Source organism: Enhydra lutris, unplaced genomic scaffold (genome assembly GCF_002288905.1).
Source record: "Enhydra lutris kenyoni isolate GAN:26980312 unplaced genomic scaffold, ASM228890v2 scaffoldscaffold69, whole genome shotgun sequence".
Taxonomy (NCBI): Eukaryota; Metazoa; Chordata; class Mammalia; order Carnivora; family Mustelidae; genus Enhydra; species Enhydra lutris.
The window spans coordinates 3,985,551-4,001,580 of record NW_019154153.1 but is presented as its reverse complement, the minus strand read 5'-3'; the positions used below and the strand labels follow the sequence as shown (position 1 = coordinate 4,001,580).

Genomic DNA, 16,030 nt, shown 5'->3' with positions numbered 1-16,030 from the left:
GAGAGCAGCCAGGGCCCAAGGGACTGATGAGTCCCTCCCACGGGGGTGGAGGGGGTGTGGAGGGGTAAGTCCTCCTCCTGTGTCATCACCCAGGAAGCATCACCATAGCAACCCCAATAGCAAACAATGCTGCTGGGAAAAGTCTTCCTTACAAAGCGGCCCCTCCTGGCAATCGGCCCCACAAGAGGAATGGCCAGTAGCCCACAAAGACAACCCAGAGGGCAGAAAGATCCACCCCATGTCCAAAAACCTTTCTTGCAGGTAGGAGGTGGGGCCCCATCTCCACAGCCTCTCTGTTTACACCCTGCTTGGCTAAGGGCTGTCCCCCTGGGGTGGGCCATACTTTCTTTTGGTCAGTAGATCGGCCCAGAGCTCTCCTACCGTCTTCTTCTCTTAGCCCTATGGTATTGTGAACACAGAGCTCAGCCCAGAGAAAAGGAGATGCCTGGTTATCACATCTCCCAGCCCCACCTCCTGGGGTGGTCATGGAGAAATGACAGCGGAGTGGGCCCGAGAGACAGGTGAGTTTTGGGAATCAATAAAGTCCTAGGGTGGAAAGGAGGGAGAGGCATTTTGAGTAGTGCAGGCTGATGGCTCAAGTCCCAGCTCTGCCACTCACCGACCTGGCAACCTTGGGTGAGTTACTTACCCACATTGTGTCTTGCTTCTTGCCTCCTTGAAATGGGACAGTTAACGACACTTGCTCTAGGATCATGAGGGTTAATTGAGTTGTGGATGTGTTTAGCACAGTGTCAGGACACACCTGCTACTGTGTTCATTTCACGGGAGGTGGGACACAGGAAAGGGAAGGAACCAGCCTTCTAGATGTTTTCCATACTTGCCTGTGTCTGGATGAGAAGTGAGGGAAATGCACCCACAACAGACAAGTAACAGGACGAGTCCGGGAGAGAGGAGCCTCTGGGCTGCATTCTCTGGAGAAAGATTTCCCTTCTCCGCGTTGCTTGGTAAGGGGCATTTCCCCCTCACAGTTTCCTCAGGCCTGGTGTATCCTGTTAGGAGCACAAGTCCCCGGCAGGAGCTGGGGAGGTGGGGGAGACGGGCAGCCAGAGTGGAGAGGACGGGTAAGGTAAAGAGTGAAGGGCAGGAAGACAGAAGCTGAGGAGAGAGGGTGGGAGGGAGAGCAGAAGATGAGAAACCCAGGGGACTCCTACAGAGCAGACAGAACTTCTGAGGCAGGGCAGGAATGGAGAAAGTTTTTGGCCAGACCACCAGGCTCCTGATGAGAATCCGGGGCCTGAGGAGGTCGGCCTCTTGTTGTCTCTGCGGCCGCTCCTGGGAGAGAGAAGCAGAGTAGTCCCCCAGGCTCCCTTTTGTCTCTCCCTAGATGGCCCATGCCAGCGAGCCCCTCCTGCCCCCCCAAACGTGGGCTCAACGTGAGTTCCTCATCCCCAACAAGTCCTGGGAGTGTCCTGGCTTCACCCAGCAGGCCCAACACCGGCTGGTGCTGAGGCCGCCGCCCTGCACAGAAATCAAGTCTGAGGTGCGTCGCCGACTCATCTACCCCTGGAAGGACGCCCCACAGCACACGTGGGGCTTTCACACGTGGCTTGATGTGGGCCGTTTGCCTGCCACCTTTCCCACCAGGCCCGACAGGCCCTATGATAGCAACGTGTGGCGCTGGCTGACGGACTCCAGGGCCCACGGCTGCCCCCCAGCAGAGCCCCCCATCCCCCCACCCACCTGGATGGGCCAGAACAGCTTCCTGACCTTCATCCACTGTACTCCTATCTTCATGGATGAGAACAGGAAGAACCAGGTGATTGTCAGGACGGTACAGGAATTGAGAGAGCTGGAGAAACTCAAGCTGAGGAGTGAAGTCAGGGCACCCCCACTGGACACCAAGGGCAACATCCTGCCCCCAAAGAACTTCAAGAAGTAAGAGGAGCCCCTTCCTGGGCCGGGTGGGGGGGTGGGTGGCGGTGAGAGTGGCCTCACCTAATCTACTCATGTTCAGGTGACCCTCTCTCTCTCTGGTCCCTGTCTCTGATGTCTACCTCAGTACTCTAGCCCTCCCACCTTTGGTCATCCATTCTGAATGTAGCTGGAAGGTGTGGAGGCAAGGGAAGGACAGCTAGGGGTGGTCGCTTAGCCATTTCACTAGAATGCACCAAGTACACTTAGGTGCTTAACACCTGCGAGGCCCTGGGTGTACAGACAAATGTCATCCAGTCCTTCCCTCCAGGGAGCTTAGGAAAGGCAGATACCTACCCACAGGCTTGGAAAATCAGCTGACCACGCAAGCCCACGCACGCCACGTGTCCAAAGTGTGACAGAGACAGCGAGCGTTGTAAGAATATCAGTTACTAGTGGAAAGAGCTGAGAGCTGGAGTCAGAGTCTTGGACTGAAGTCCAGACTTGGCAATGTGTTTAGTTTTTCTGGACCCAATTCTATCACTGATAAAATGAGGGCCGTAAACACCACATCTGCCTCGATGGGAGAAGATAAAATGGGTTAACGGAGCTAAGAAAGCACCACACAAAAAACAAGATGTTATTACAGAAATGCAGAGGAGGGAGGGGTCGCTGTGGGCTGGAGCGTCCCCGCAGAAAGGCTTTGTGCAGGTACCAGGAGAAGACTGGACGGGCAGGAAGCCCTCAGAAAGATACAAAGAAGGGCATGGAGGGTTGACTGGTCCGAGTGGAGACAGGAGTGCGGAAGGGGTTAATGGAGTGCCCGGCAGCTCTCCCGCCCTGCCCACCGTGGGAACTGGGAACTCGTAGCATGATTATCTCCTGTACAGAGTCCCCAAGGGGATAAGGCAGGAAAGGGGGCAGGGAATAAGGATAGAGTATCTCAAATTCCAACCCCAAGGGCATTAACAGAAGCAGTGAGGGGTTGGAGGGGAGTCTGTGGAGATTTTTAATCCTTTCAAAAAATGTCAACCATTTTGGCTTCTGTCCGCAGCCCTTGCGGGACGGACTGTTGATTGCTAGTATGTGCTAACTAACACTAGGGCATACAAAGGTGCTGAGACTTGGATCACTCCCCCCAAAACTAACAATAAAAATAAATTTCAGTGAAATGACAGTGCCAGATGTTGTAATCAGTTGAGCTATACTATTTATAACCTCCCACGACCCCGAATCGAAGCTATTACTAACAACCCCATTTTACAGATTGGGCATCTGAAACAGGGAAGTCACTTATCTCACCCAAGTTCATACGGCCAGTAAAGTGGGGGACCTGGGATTCGAACCTAGACAGCTCAGAGCCAGAGCTGCATTCCCAACCACTTGCGCTCTTGCCCGACTGGGGAATGGGACATGTTCACCGCTACTTCTGATGTGATATAACGTTCCATAAAGACAGCATAAGAGAAACACAGTTATCCACAAAGAGAGCTCAGTGCAATGCCGGGCAGTCAGTGAGTGTGTGTGAGGACTTAGAAGCCACCCAGATCTAGGTAGCAATCTACCCAGCTCCATCACAAACTTGCCACACCACCTTGACTTTCTCTGTGCCTCACTTTCCCCAATATGTACAGGAGATGTACCTGGTAACTTGCAGGGTTGTTGGAAGATGCAAAAGCATGGTGTCTGGCATAGAGAGGGGGCTCAGTAAGTCGTGTCATTAGTCCATCATCCCCGTAAGAGGAGGATCCTTGTTTCCCTCTGTTTGCTGCTGGAGGCCCAGTCCCTGGAGCCAGGAAGGAAGGAGACCCAGACAAGGTTTTGCTGTTCATGGAGGACATGGTCCTTGAGCTGAAACTTGAAGAATGTGTGCAAGTTCACCAGGTGGAAACAAGCCGGAATGGTGAGAGCAAGGGCCCATCTCGTCCTGTTGTTCCTTTTGAGTGGTTCCTTTTAAGGGGTTAAAATACATTTTAAAATGTCACTAGAGGGATGCCTGGGTGGCTCAGTTGGCTAAGCTGCTGCGTTCAGTTCAGGTCATGATCCCAGGGTCCTGGGATCGAGTCCCACATCGGGCTCCTTGCTCAGGGGGGAGCTTGCTTCTCTTTCTGCCTCTGCCTGCCATTTTGCCTGCTTGTGCTCTCTCTCTCTGACAAATAAATAAATAAAATATTTTTAAAAAATAAAATAAAATGTCACTACATGCGGGGTGCCTGGCTGGCTAGGTCAGTTAAGGGGCCAATTCTGGGTTTCAGCTCTGTCGTGATCTCAGGGTCCTGGGGCCAAGCCCCGTGTCCAGCCGCATGTCAGGCTCTGTGCTCAGCATGGCATGTGGTTGTGGATTTTCTTTTCCTCTCTCCCTGCCCCTCTCCCTGTTCATGCTTGCTCTCTCTCTTACTCTCTCTCATATAAATCTTAAAAAAAAAAAAAAAAAGTCTCTAGATCAGCAAGAGAGCACATTTTGAGCATGAGAGACCCAGAAAAGACTTCAGACAGGTCTAAGCTTTAAGACGCCCATGACATTGCTGAGAAATAGAACATTGATACATAAACCCAGTCGTTCTCAATTCTGATAGCACATTACAATCACCTGGGCCTCTTAAAAAGAATTGTTGTGGTTAGAACCCCACCCTTGAGATCCTAACTTAGTTGGCCTGGGTGGAGGGGCAGCCTGAGCACAGGGATTTTTAAAAAGCTCCCTAGGAATAACTCTAATGTGCAGCCAGGCCTGAGTATGTCTGCTGTAAACCAAAGACAGCAAGCATCTGCTGGATGAGCTGCAAAGTATGTTGAAGCACAGGAAATTTGCCACCATTCAACCGTTGTTGTTTATTTTATTTTATTTTTAAAGATTTTATTTATTTGAGAAAGAGAGACAGAGAGAGCACTAGTGGGAGCAGCGTGAGGAGAGCAGCAGGCTCCCCGCTGAACAGGGAGCCTGGTGCGGGACTCAATTCCAGGACCCTGAGATCATGACCTGAGCCTAAGGCAGACCCTTAGGCTCAGTGGGGAGTCTGCTTCTCCGTCTCTGCCTGCCGCTCTCCCTGCTTTATGCTCTCTCTCTCTCCCGCTCTGAAAAATAAATTTAAAAGAAGAAGAAGAAGAGGAATAGGAGATTGACCCCCTAAACAACATAATTTCACCATCCTAATGCCCAACACTCACACGGTGTGCACGCTCTCTGGCATAGACCAATATCCAATAATAAAGAGAGACAGAGGGGATTCCCTCCCACCAGCTCACTCCCTAGCTTATGTTAGAGTAACAGAAAAATGTTAGCTAAACATGGCTTTACACCTCAGTCCCAAGATGTGCATGACAAATACGCTTGCAGGGCATAAACGCGTTCTTTTCTTACGGCACGGACGTGAATGACGACAGTTGGTCAGCCTTTACCACTATCAGAATGCACAGGTTCCCCCTACTTGGGGCCCCCGGATGGTTCAATCAGTAATGTCTGCCTCTTGGTCTTCACTCAGGTCATGATCTCGGGCTTGTGAGATCCGGCCCCACCCTGGGCTTCACACTGAGCGCGGAGTCTGCTTGGGATCCTCTCCCTCTCTCTGTGACCCTCCCTCGCTTGCGCTCACTCTCACTCTCTCTCTCAAAAAATAAAATAAAATAAAACAGCAGGATCCCAGGGATGATAGTTTCTTATTTTGAAAAATAATAGTTTGGGACCTTGCTTGGTTGGCATTTCATCATTATAATTTGAAATAATTCTGATCTTTTAAAAAGCCTACAGAATTTTTTTAAAGTCACCTCTACACCCAAACATGAGGCTTGAATTCGCAACCCCGAGATCAAGAGTGGGATGCTCTACTGACAGCCAGCCAGGTGCCCCAAGTCTATAGAACTTTTAAGCACAGTTTGGTGTTTAATACGAAGGCTTTTCAAAAAATTTTCTTTTGAGAAGATCACGAAGAATTATAAATTGGGAGGGCTTACCTTTGTAGCATTGTGAACATAAGCTTTTATTAAGCTATCAGAAGAGCATCGTGTTTCCCTTCTTACTCCTCCCACCAACGCCTGCCCCTCTTCTTTGACCTCTCTGTTCTCTGCACACCCCTTTCCCCCCGACAGGTACCGGCACATGTCAGCTGGTGGAAGGTTTGAACCCCGAGGCCTCCAGCTCCTGCCCAACCCACTTCCCAGTGATCTTGCCAGGGGCTGGCCCTGCCCGAACCCTCTGCCTCATTACCAGGAAAAAGCGCTAAAACTGGCCTTGCTGCCCAGTGCGCCCCTGAGCCAGGACCTTGTGAGGAAGTATCAAACCCTGATAGAGAACCGGATTGCCTTGCCCCTCTGTCATCTCTCCAAGGCACCACCTGATAAAACCAGGAAAGAAGCAAGGAAGATGAAGAGAAGGCCCGGACAGATCTAAAGAGCCTCCAGCTGGGCGAGGACCGTGCAGGGCAACAGTGCTCTCTGCCTGCGTACCTTCAGCAAGAAGCCTTTGGGGTGGCTGGAGGACTGGCATAGAGCCTCACCACCGTCCCTCCAACTACAAGCCACCTCTGTCCCCCAGGATCCTGGAAACTCTACTGAAACCCTAAATTAGTCTCTGTCTTCCTTGGAGGACTCTCTCATAGCGAAAGGGAGGATTGAGTCAGGTAGAGCAGGGACAGCAGAGGGAGATCAAGTTTTTAGGGACAGAATGAGGAGTGGGGAGGAAGAAGTGTGTGTGTGTGTGTGTGTGTGTGCGTGCACGCTTGTTGGGGTGGGGAACGAGGCATAGTAAGCAATGTGGCTAAGAACTTACCTTGACTCCCATAACCCATTTGCAACATAACTGGGATTGTTCAGGGGTACAGGAAGCTTCTGAGGCAAAATAACCTCGATTCCCCACTTCCCTAGACTATAGGATGTCTGAACAAAGACCAGAAGCAGCTCTGCCGGGTTGTGGTTCCCACACGGGGTCTGGGAGCGGAGGTCAGGCCAAGGCTGGTGCTAGAGGATGGAAAAGTCAGGGCTGAGGACGGCTGGCCAGTGCTCTGCGGAGGGATAGGAGTAGAGCAAAGTAGAGATTCAAGGTAAAATGGTGGTCACCTCAGAGCATGATGTAAGGGCCTTGGGCCTGCGTGGCAGGTGACCCCAGCTGCCCCAGCTTTGGTTGTGGGAGGTCAGAGATAAGGGGCCTGAAGTGCAGGCAGGCAAATCCTGTTGGTCAGAAAGGGGCTGCCCCCCGAGCTGGGGTGAAGATTGCGTGTGGGTGGCCCAGGAGAAGGGGCAGCAGGGAGGTGGCTGGAAGGGAAGAATTCGTGTGATGCAGGCCTCCGTGTGCTCCTGTCCTACCCCGAGTTGGTGACCTTCTTCACTGTGGCTTCTCCTGGGCTTCTGGCCACTGCCCTCTTGCCCACTTTTCTCCAGCCCCCTAGGTACCTGGGAGCTGAAACCCCACCAGGGGTTCTAGCCCTGGTTTGGCCACTAACCAGCTATACGACCTTTGGGAAGGGCATCGGTTCTCTCTGCCTTTCAGCTTCCTCATCGGCGCGGTGGAAGCCACTAGGGTAGAAATGGGTGGAATAAAGAAAATAATGTAAGTGAAGTACCCAGGAAGTGTCTGGCTCAGCGTAGGCGCTCCATAAATGAAGCCATCGGCCAGTTGTTATTCATAGACTACAGACAGTGGGGTGGGGGGTATTATTCAGTCACAAAGAGGCAGGAAGGACTGACATGTGCTACGATATGGATGAACCTTGAAAATATGGCATTGAGGGGTGCCTGGGTGGCTCCGTTGGCTAAGCATCTGCCTTCAGCTCAGGTCATGATCCCAGGATCCTTGGATCAAGCCCCGCTTTGGGCTCCCTGCTCAGCGGGGAGCCTGTTTCTCCTTCTGCCTCTGTCCCTCCCCACCCCTCCCCACCCTGCTCGCTCCTGCTCTCTCTCACTCTCTCAAATAAAATATTTTTTTCTTTAAATGACGCTGATTTTATTTCTATGAAACATCTAGAAAAGGCGAATCCATAGAGACAGTAGGTGGATTGGTGGTTGCCAGGCGCTGGGGGAGAGGCAAGTGGGGACTGACTGCTCAGTGAGTACAGGGTTTTCTTTTAGGGTGGGGGAAATATTTTCAAACTAGACAGAAGTGATCACATGACATCGTGAATGAACAAAATGCCACTGAACTGTATGCTTTAAAACTGGCAATTGTTTTGTTATGCTCATTTGTTATGCTGTTATTTATTCTCAAAAACAATTACAGGGTCACCTGGGTGGCTCACTCGGTTAAGTATCTGCCTTCGGCTCAGGTCATGATCCCAGGGTTCTCCATGGGAGCCCGATTCTCCCTCTCTCTCTGCCTGCTGCTTCATCTGCTTGTTTTCTCTCTCTCTCTGCTAAATAAATGTTAAAAAAATAATTACAGTAAATAAGGTGTGATAGAGAGTTTTCAAATTTCCTTCTGGTTCCAAATCTGATTCCAAATCTATGGCTCTCTCTATTTATTGGACAGACAGAGAGCGAGAGAGGGAACACAAGCAGGGGGAGTCGGAGAGGGAGAACAGGCTTCCTGCTGAGCAGGGAGCCCAACAAGGGTCTCAATCCCAGGATCTGGGATCATGGCAGAGCCGAAGGCAGATGCCCAACAGCTGAGCCCCCCAGGTGCCCCTATGGTTCTCTTCAGTAGTCCTTCTCCTTAACACTTCTCCCCAGGATATGTGTAGGGGCTGGGCGGGGACCAGAGCCAAGGTGGAAGGAGACTCACTTGAGTACTCCGGCGGAGTGACAGCTCTGGGAATGTGCCCATCCTTCCCACTGGGGGTTAAGAACCCTGGTGGAAAGCAGGGGGTCCCTTTACCTAGGGTCCTAAAAGGTCAGAACTGGGCAGGCCATGAGGACACAAGATGAACCGCGGCAGGTTTTATTTATTTATTTTTTAAAGATTGTATTTATTTGTCAGAGAGAGCACAAGCAGGGGGAGCTGCAGGGTGGCAAACCAGGACCTATGGAGAAGAGGCTCGCTCGGGGCTACACAGCCAGGCATCCCCGCCCTCCTGTTAGTAGACATGTGGCACTGGACTGGGGGCTTGGGCTCAAGGGCTCGTGTTCCCGTCCTGCTTCTCTTCCATTATTCTATCTCCACAACTGACCTACTGATGCCTGGGTTTTCTCACCTCCACAGCGAGAGGTCCCAGGGAAAGCTGGATGGTTAATATGAAGAGTTGGGATGTGGAAGAAAGGAGGCCACTGGGATTGTTCCGAGAGAGTCTCCTCCCCTGCTGGCCTGGAAGCTACTGGAAGGCAGAAAGATAAGGGGAACTTACACAGACTCCTGCCTTGGCAGATCCAGACCCGTCCAGAGGCTGCTAGCCTCCCATCAGAAGGATTTCCACCCGGCCCACCACCTTTTCTGCTCTGCTCTCTGGAGAGCAATCTCCTTCTTGCGGACTACAGCGTCATCAGAGGTCTTCTGGTCCACAGGCCAGTCTGAGATGCAGAAGCAAGACCCCCAAAATTCCTGAGCTACACTGGGCCATGGAGACCTGAGGAACAGCGATGGTATCCAGACCCCCTCCTGGGCCTGGGGACTCTTCCAAGGTGATCCCCAGCTCAGCCTGCTCGCACCCAAGAACCCCACCTTCCCCAACAGCCCCCATATACACTAGTGAGTATGGAGTTCTCCAAAGCCCTTGTTGGGGTGGAACGGAGGATTCCTCTCCCCTGGGCCCGCCTTAAAGATCTACTCTCTCACCACAACTTGATGCTCCCTGAGGTGACAAATCAGACTTCGTTTCTTCCCCAGGCTCACTTCCTACCTTCCTTAGGACCCTCTGTCCTTTTCATTTCTACTTGTCACTGACTCACTTACTCCAAACCCTTCATCTTCCTGTTTCTCTTCCACCTGCAAGCCCTCTCCTCCATGTACTGTCCACTGAACCACCCACATTTACTTATTTACAATACAAACAGTTGCTTCTTCCAGTTTATCATCATAATCAGTGGTTTCGGTGGCCATTCATAGAGTCCCCCCTCTCATGGTAATCTCAAGCGACAGTCTCTGCGGGTCTCAGGACAGAACCTTACACAGGCCTCCACGCTGTTGTATCTTGCCCTCGTTCCAGGCCAAAGGTCAAGGTTTCACTGGGTGGCTCCCCTTTGCCCACCACCATTCTGCCTAGATGTTCACTGAATGCGGACCCAAGCTATCATACATGGTTCCTGGTGAATAGTCCATGACTTCTCTGGAGGTCATGGCCAAGGGAGCTGAGAGCCAGCCCAAAGCCTCGGGGAGGAGAGAGAGGAAAATGGTGGAAAACGGAAGCAGGAAGGAAAGCAGGTAAACACAGGAGGGAGGAGGAGAAGTGCTGAAGCCAGAGGAAAGGCAAAGCAGGATTCTCTGAAGCAACGAGGTTGAGCATGGGTGGAGGCACCGGGCAGCCTTGTCAGATCCTCTGAGGGCATTTGCAGGATCCAGATTTTGACACGGAGCCCAGCAGGTGAGAGGAATTGGCAAGTAGGAAAGGGGAATGAGTAGACTGGGGTCTGGAGTGAGCGCTCAGGGCATTAGTCGGAGTCTGCCGTCAAGTTCAAGTGGGGAACTCAATGGTTGTTCTAGGGTCTCATCACCTAGGTAGATGGGTTAATATTGGCATGTCTCCTCCTGCGTCCACGGGAGTCCTGCTGACCCATTCGTTCAACTAATTTGGGGTAAGAAGAGAGAGAAAAGACAGGAAAAAAAAAAAAGACCCACCTTCAGAAAGCCTAGGAGCTGGTGGGAAGGTGGACAAGTAATTAAAAATAGTGTGAGAAATAACGTCAGAGATAACCAGTCCAGCTGTAGCATGAGAGCAAAGGGGAGAGGCATCTAGGAGTGTGCATGTGTGTGTGCAAGCACACGTGTGTGTATTTGCGTGTACAGTTCCCAAATAACAGCAAATATTTACTCAGCTCTCATTACGTGCTAGGCAATGTTTTGAGAACCTCCCAAGAATCACACCATTTAAATCTCACAACACTAGGAGATAGGTCCCACCAGAATCTCCACTTTAGAGAGGAGTAAACTGAGGCACAGGGAGCTCTTAACCAGTTTGCAATTCTGCCTCTCATTTAAATTTCACAGAAATTCTGCAAATTACATGTCTTCCCAGCTTTCCAGGAGAGGAAGTAGATTCCAAAACTTAAACACGTCACTCAAAGTCACCCGCTTAGTTAATGACTAAGTTGGAATACTTGACCAAGCTTTGTCTGAGTTCAAAACACCGTGTTCCGTCTGGTTTCAGAATTTTCTGTGCCTTGGTCTTACCATCCGTAAAATAGGAAAAGATCATCCAAGTGTCAAATAGAAAATGTTGCCATAGTCTGGTAGTTTTTGGAGTAGAGGTAGGGTGATAAATTTCAAAATTGGCACAGACTTCCTGGGACCCTTGCTGGACAGGAGAATTCTGGAAAACAACTTCATTCCTGTGCTCAGCAGATCTGACAGGGCCAGAGGAGAAAGCCCGAAATAGAACTGGCTGCCCTTCACCTTCCACGGGCTCAAGGGAGCTGTTTGTCTAGCTCTGAATAACCCATTCTATGAAGAATATTCTGGGAATTTCCTTATGTGGCAGCGCAACATCTGGGTGATTCCACCGTCCCAAAGGAGCTCTCCTCCCCATCCCTGCTGTCAGAGATCAGAATCGGCATTACTCAGCCTTGAAGAAAAAAGGTTAAAAAGAAGACGTGTACTTAGAGGCACGAAAGCTTATCGCAAGGATGGCAGGAATGGTGGGAACCAGTTCATGGCCATCTCCACCGAGGCTTGGACAGGGCTTTTGAATAACAGCTACAGGGCTTTAGAGTAGATAAAAAGAAGAACTTCCTGAAACAGGCGAGAGCTGCTGACATTGATTATATCAGGTTCAAGGACACGAGTTGTGAAATCTATTAAACCAGGGTCATCCAGTAGAAATATAATAGACCCGTGTATGACTTTAAACTTGTTAGTTGCCATATTAAGAAGGTAAAAAGTTGGGGCGCCTGGGTGGCTCAGTTGGTTGAACTTCTGACTCTTTGGTTCAGGTTGTGATCTCAGGGTCATGCGATTGAGACCTGCTCAGGGCCCAAGATCGGCTCAGGGTCTTCTTGAAACTCTCTCTCTCCCTCTGCTTCTCCCCACCACCCTGCACTCTCACTCTCTTTCTCTCTCTCAAATAAAGAAATAAAAAATTTAAAAAAATTTTTTTAAATAAAAAGTAAAAAACTGTGAAGTTCGTTTTATAAAAAAGATTTTATTTGTCAGAGAGAGAGAGCCAGACTCCCCACTGAGCAAGGAGCCTGATGCAGAGCTCGATCCCAGGACCCTGAGATCACGACCTGAGCCGAAGGCAGAGGCTTAACCCACTGAGCCACCCAGATGCCCCCCAAAGACCCATCTTTATGACATATTTTATTTAATACAATAGATCCAAAATATTATCAACTTAAAATAATGTAAACTTTGTACAAAAAAATGGAAGTATTTCACATCGTTTCTTGTATTGTTTTCAAACCCCGGTATACAGTTTCCATGTACAACAGAGGTCTCTTTAGCCTCATCCCAAGTGGCCAATAGCCATCTGTAGCTGGTGACTGCTTTCCTGACCAGCACAAATCTAGACTCGCTAATGACTGTTGGGTACCTAATGGCAAGTATAAGGTATGGTCTGGTTTCATCTAAAGTCAGAAAGTTCTCTACAAGATCCAGGGCCGGTGAGCATGAAGATCAAGAAAATCTTATGTTTTTAGAGCCCGTCTCCGCCTTCCTCGTCACTAGAAATACAAAGACCCATAGCCCTCTGGCTGTTCTAGAACTCACACAGCAAGTGTTCTGTGTACTCTTCCAGTAGAGGGAATCCCGACCCTCTCAGGTCTGTCGGACTCAGCGTTTGGTGGCTTGTTAACCCAGGTGGGAGGAGCACTGTGCCAAGGAGAGCCAGGAAGAGGGTTCCATCCTGGAGTAGACGAGGTAACTCTGTTCTCTCTATAGCAGGAGACAATGCAGTTTACCCCAGCGGGTCTTCCTGGTCGAAGTGACTGGTCACCTGAGGAGCCCGGCCAGACAGAGGGGATAGCAGCTCTACCCCATCTGGGTATGTGTGGGGACAAGCACTGGCGTCATCTACCCACCGCTTGACCCCCACGGCTCTCTCTCCTCTCATCCTGCTTTATTTTTCTTCAGCACTTACCACTACCTGACATTATAAATGTAGTTGTTCACTGTCTGCCTTCCTCCTTAGAATGTGAACTTCATGAGAGCGGGTCTTTCATCCCATTCACCGTTGCATGCCCAGAGCCTACCCCAGTGTCTGACACATAGTAAGCGCTCAATAAATACTTTTTTGACTGAATGAAAGGAAAACTTGCTATAACTTAGAAGAGAACCAATGCAGTGAGGTAGCCAAATCTCATGCTTCCATTTTTTTCTCACAAAATTTCTGAATTTGGATCCATTCACTTCAACATCTATGTGAACCACAAGATGAAAAAAATGAGAGATATTTCCCAAGTGTCTTGGAAGGGAAAATCTCCACTTCTATTCCTGACAGTAGAAGACTGGTTTAATCTTCCTCAGTAGTGCTCCTGGAAGTTTTCTCCCTGTGTCTCATCATTATAGTTCAATGTAGTTACTCCTTGTTAATGAATTAGTTTGTTGAGTTCTGTAAAATTCAGGTTAAAAAAATGACCAGGGATGGATGTCTGACTGGCTAATCAGAAGAGTACGTGATTCTTGATCCTGGGGTTGGGCCCCACATTGGGTATAGAGAGTCCTAAAAAGAAATAAACTTTAAAAAAAGTGACCAGGGGAGGGAAGTGAGGTAAGTTATTGGCAAAGACACAGACCACCCAGCTGAGGATATAAACTGGCCTCAGAACATTCCCTGGCATTTCTCCATCTTTTTTTTTTTAATGTCCATGTTCTTTTTTTTTTTTTAAGATTTTATTTATTTATTTTACAGAGAGAGATCACAAGTAGATAGAGAGGCAGGCAGAGAGAGGGAGGGAAGCAGGCTCCCCGATGAGCAGAGAGCCCAATGCGGGACTCGATCCCAGGACCCTGAGATCATGACCTGAGCTGAAGGCAGCGGCTTAACCCACTGAGCCACCTAGGCGACCCATTTCTCCATCTTTTTTGTTTTGTTTTGTTTTAGAGTTAGACAAGCCTAGATTTTCTACTTTTAAGTCAAAATATATTTAACATTTGATATTAGTTCCAGGTGTATTATATAGTGACTTGACAATTATATACATTAGGCAGTGCTTGTCACGATAAGTGTAGTCACCATCAGTCACCCTACAAAGTTATTACAATATTAATGATTGTATTCCCTAGGCTGTAGTTTTCACCTTCATGACTTATTTTATAGCTAGAAGCTTGTACCTCTTAATCTCCTCTACCTCCCCTCCTGCAACCATCAGTTTTTTGTCTGTACTTATGGATGTTTCTGCTTTTTGTTTATTCATTTTTTTTTTAGATTCCACCTATAAGTGAAATCATGTGGCATTTGTCTTTCTCCATCTGAATTATCTCACTTAGCATGATACCTTCCAGGTTCATCCATGTTGTTGCAAATGGCAAGAGCTCATCCTTTTTTATGGCTGAGTAGTATTCCACTGTGCGTGCGCATGTGTGTGCGTGTGCATGTGCACGCATGTACACTACATCTTCTTTATTCATTTATCGATGGACACTTGGGTCACTTGCATTATTTGGCTATTGTAACTAGAGCTGAAATATACATAAGGGCGTATATATCTTTTCAAATTAGTGTTTTCATTTTCTGTGGGTAAATACCTAAAAGTAGAATTACTGGATCATCGGATAGCTCTGGCTTTAGCTTTCTGAGGAACCTCCATGCTGTTTCCAGAGTGGCTGCACCAGCTTGCGTTCCCACTATCACTGCAAGAGGGTTCCCCTTTCTCTGCATCCTTGCCAGGACCTCACCAGCACTCTGTTCTCACTGGTCTGAGGTAGTATCTCATTGTGATTTGATCTGTGTTTCCCTGATGATGAGTGATGTTGAGCATCTTTTCATGTGTCCGTTGGCGATGTATGCCTTTATGTCTTCTTTGGAAAAATGCCTATTCAGGTTCTCTGCTCAAATCAGATTATTGGGGGGGTTTTGGTATTGAGTTGTATGAGTTCTTTATATATTGTGAATATTAGCCCCTTACCAGGTAAATCACTTGAAAATATCTTCTCCCATTCAGTAGATTGCCTTTTTGTTTTCTGATGGTTTCCATTGCTGTGTGGAAGCTCTTTATTTTGCTGTAGTCACAATTGTTTATTTTTGCTTTTGTTTCCCTCGCCTTTGGAGTCAGATCCACAAAAGTGTTGCTAAGGTCAATGTCAATGTGTTTACTGCCTATATTTTCTTCTAGGATTTTTATGGTTTCAGGTCTTACATTTATGTCTTTAATCCATTTTGAGTTTATGTTTGTGTCTGATGAAAGAAAGTGGTCCAAGTTTCATTCTTTTGCATGTTGCTGTCCAGTTTTCCCAACACCATTTGTTCAAGAGATTGTCTTTTCCCCATTGTTCTTGTTTCCTTTGTCATAGATTAACTGACTATATAAGCATGGGTTTATTCCTGGGCTCTCTCTTCTGTTCCATTGATTTACGTGCCTGTTTTTGTGCCAGCACCATACTGTTTTGGTTACCACAGCTTTGTATATAACTTGAAATCTAGAATTGTGATTCCTCCAGGTTTGCTTCTCTTTTTAAGCTTGCTTTGGTTACTCAGCTTCTTCTGTGGTTCCACACCAATTTTAGGATTGTTTGTTCTAGTTCTGTGAAAAACACTACCAGTGTTTTGATACAGATTGCATTGAATGAGTAGACTGCATTGGGCACATCATCTTATCAAGGGGAGTTCTTTAACTCCCGAGAAAGAAGAACTTAGAGTTTTGCATTGCCAGAACATTCCCATTCTCCCTACAATTTGGGGAAAAAACAAATTTGCAAGGGAAGAAACCAAGGATCACAAAAAGGCAAAAGACCGTTTCCTTAGTCCCACTCCAAGATGATGAGATAGATAGTGAATAGAGAGCATTAGTTTGGGTCACAGAACCCAGAGACCAACTTGACTATTTTGCAGCTCCATTCCAGAGAATGGCATTCCCTGAGCACCAGTGCTTCCCAGTGCCAGGCAACAAAGGCCTTGTCAGAGCAGCTGGAGATGAGGTGATGCAGTCCCCA

At 48.6% G+C, this 16,030-nt stretch overlaps 1 protein-coding gene across 1 annotated transcript; it reads left to right on the top strand.

Annotated features, from left to right (window-relative positions):
- Nucleotides 1-189: 189 nt before the first annotated feature.
- LOC111159669 (testis expressed 52) lies at nucleotides 190-6,256 on the top strand. The gene is made up of 3 exons (XM_022522224.1): nucleotides 190-261; nucleotides 1,346-1,896; nucleotides 5,956-6,256. Exons 1-3 carry the CDS (start codon nucleotides 190-192, stop codon nucleotides 6,254-6,256), a joined length of 924 nt encoding a protein of 307 aa, XP_022377932.1.
- Nucleotides 6,257-16,030: the final 9,774 nt, after the last annotated feature.

Coding starts and splice junctions, on each gene's coding strand:
- LOC111159669 (XM_022522224.1), top strand. CDS start 190: ATGGCCAGTAGCCCACAAAGACAACCCAGAGGGCAGAAAGATCCACCC. Junction 262..1,345: donor TCCAAAAACCTTTCTTGCAG/GTAGGAGGTGGG, acceptor GTCTCTCCCTAG/ATGGCCCATGCCAGCGAGCC. Junction 1,897..5,955: donor CCCCCAAAGAACTTCAAGAA/GTAAGAGGAGCC, acceptor TCCCCCCGACAG/GTACCGGCACATGTCAGCTG.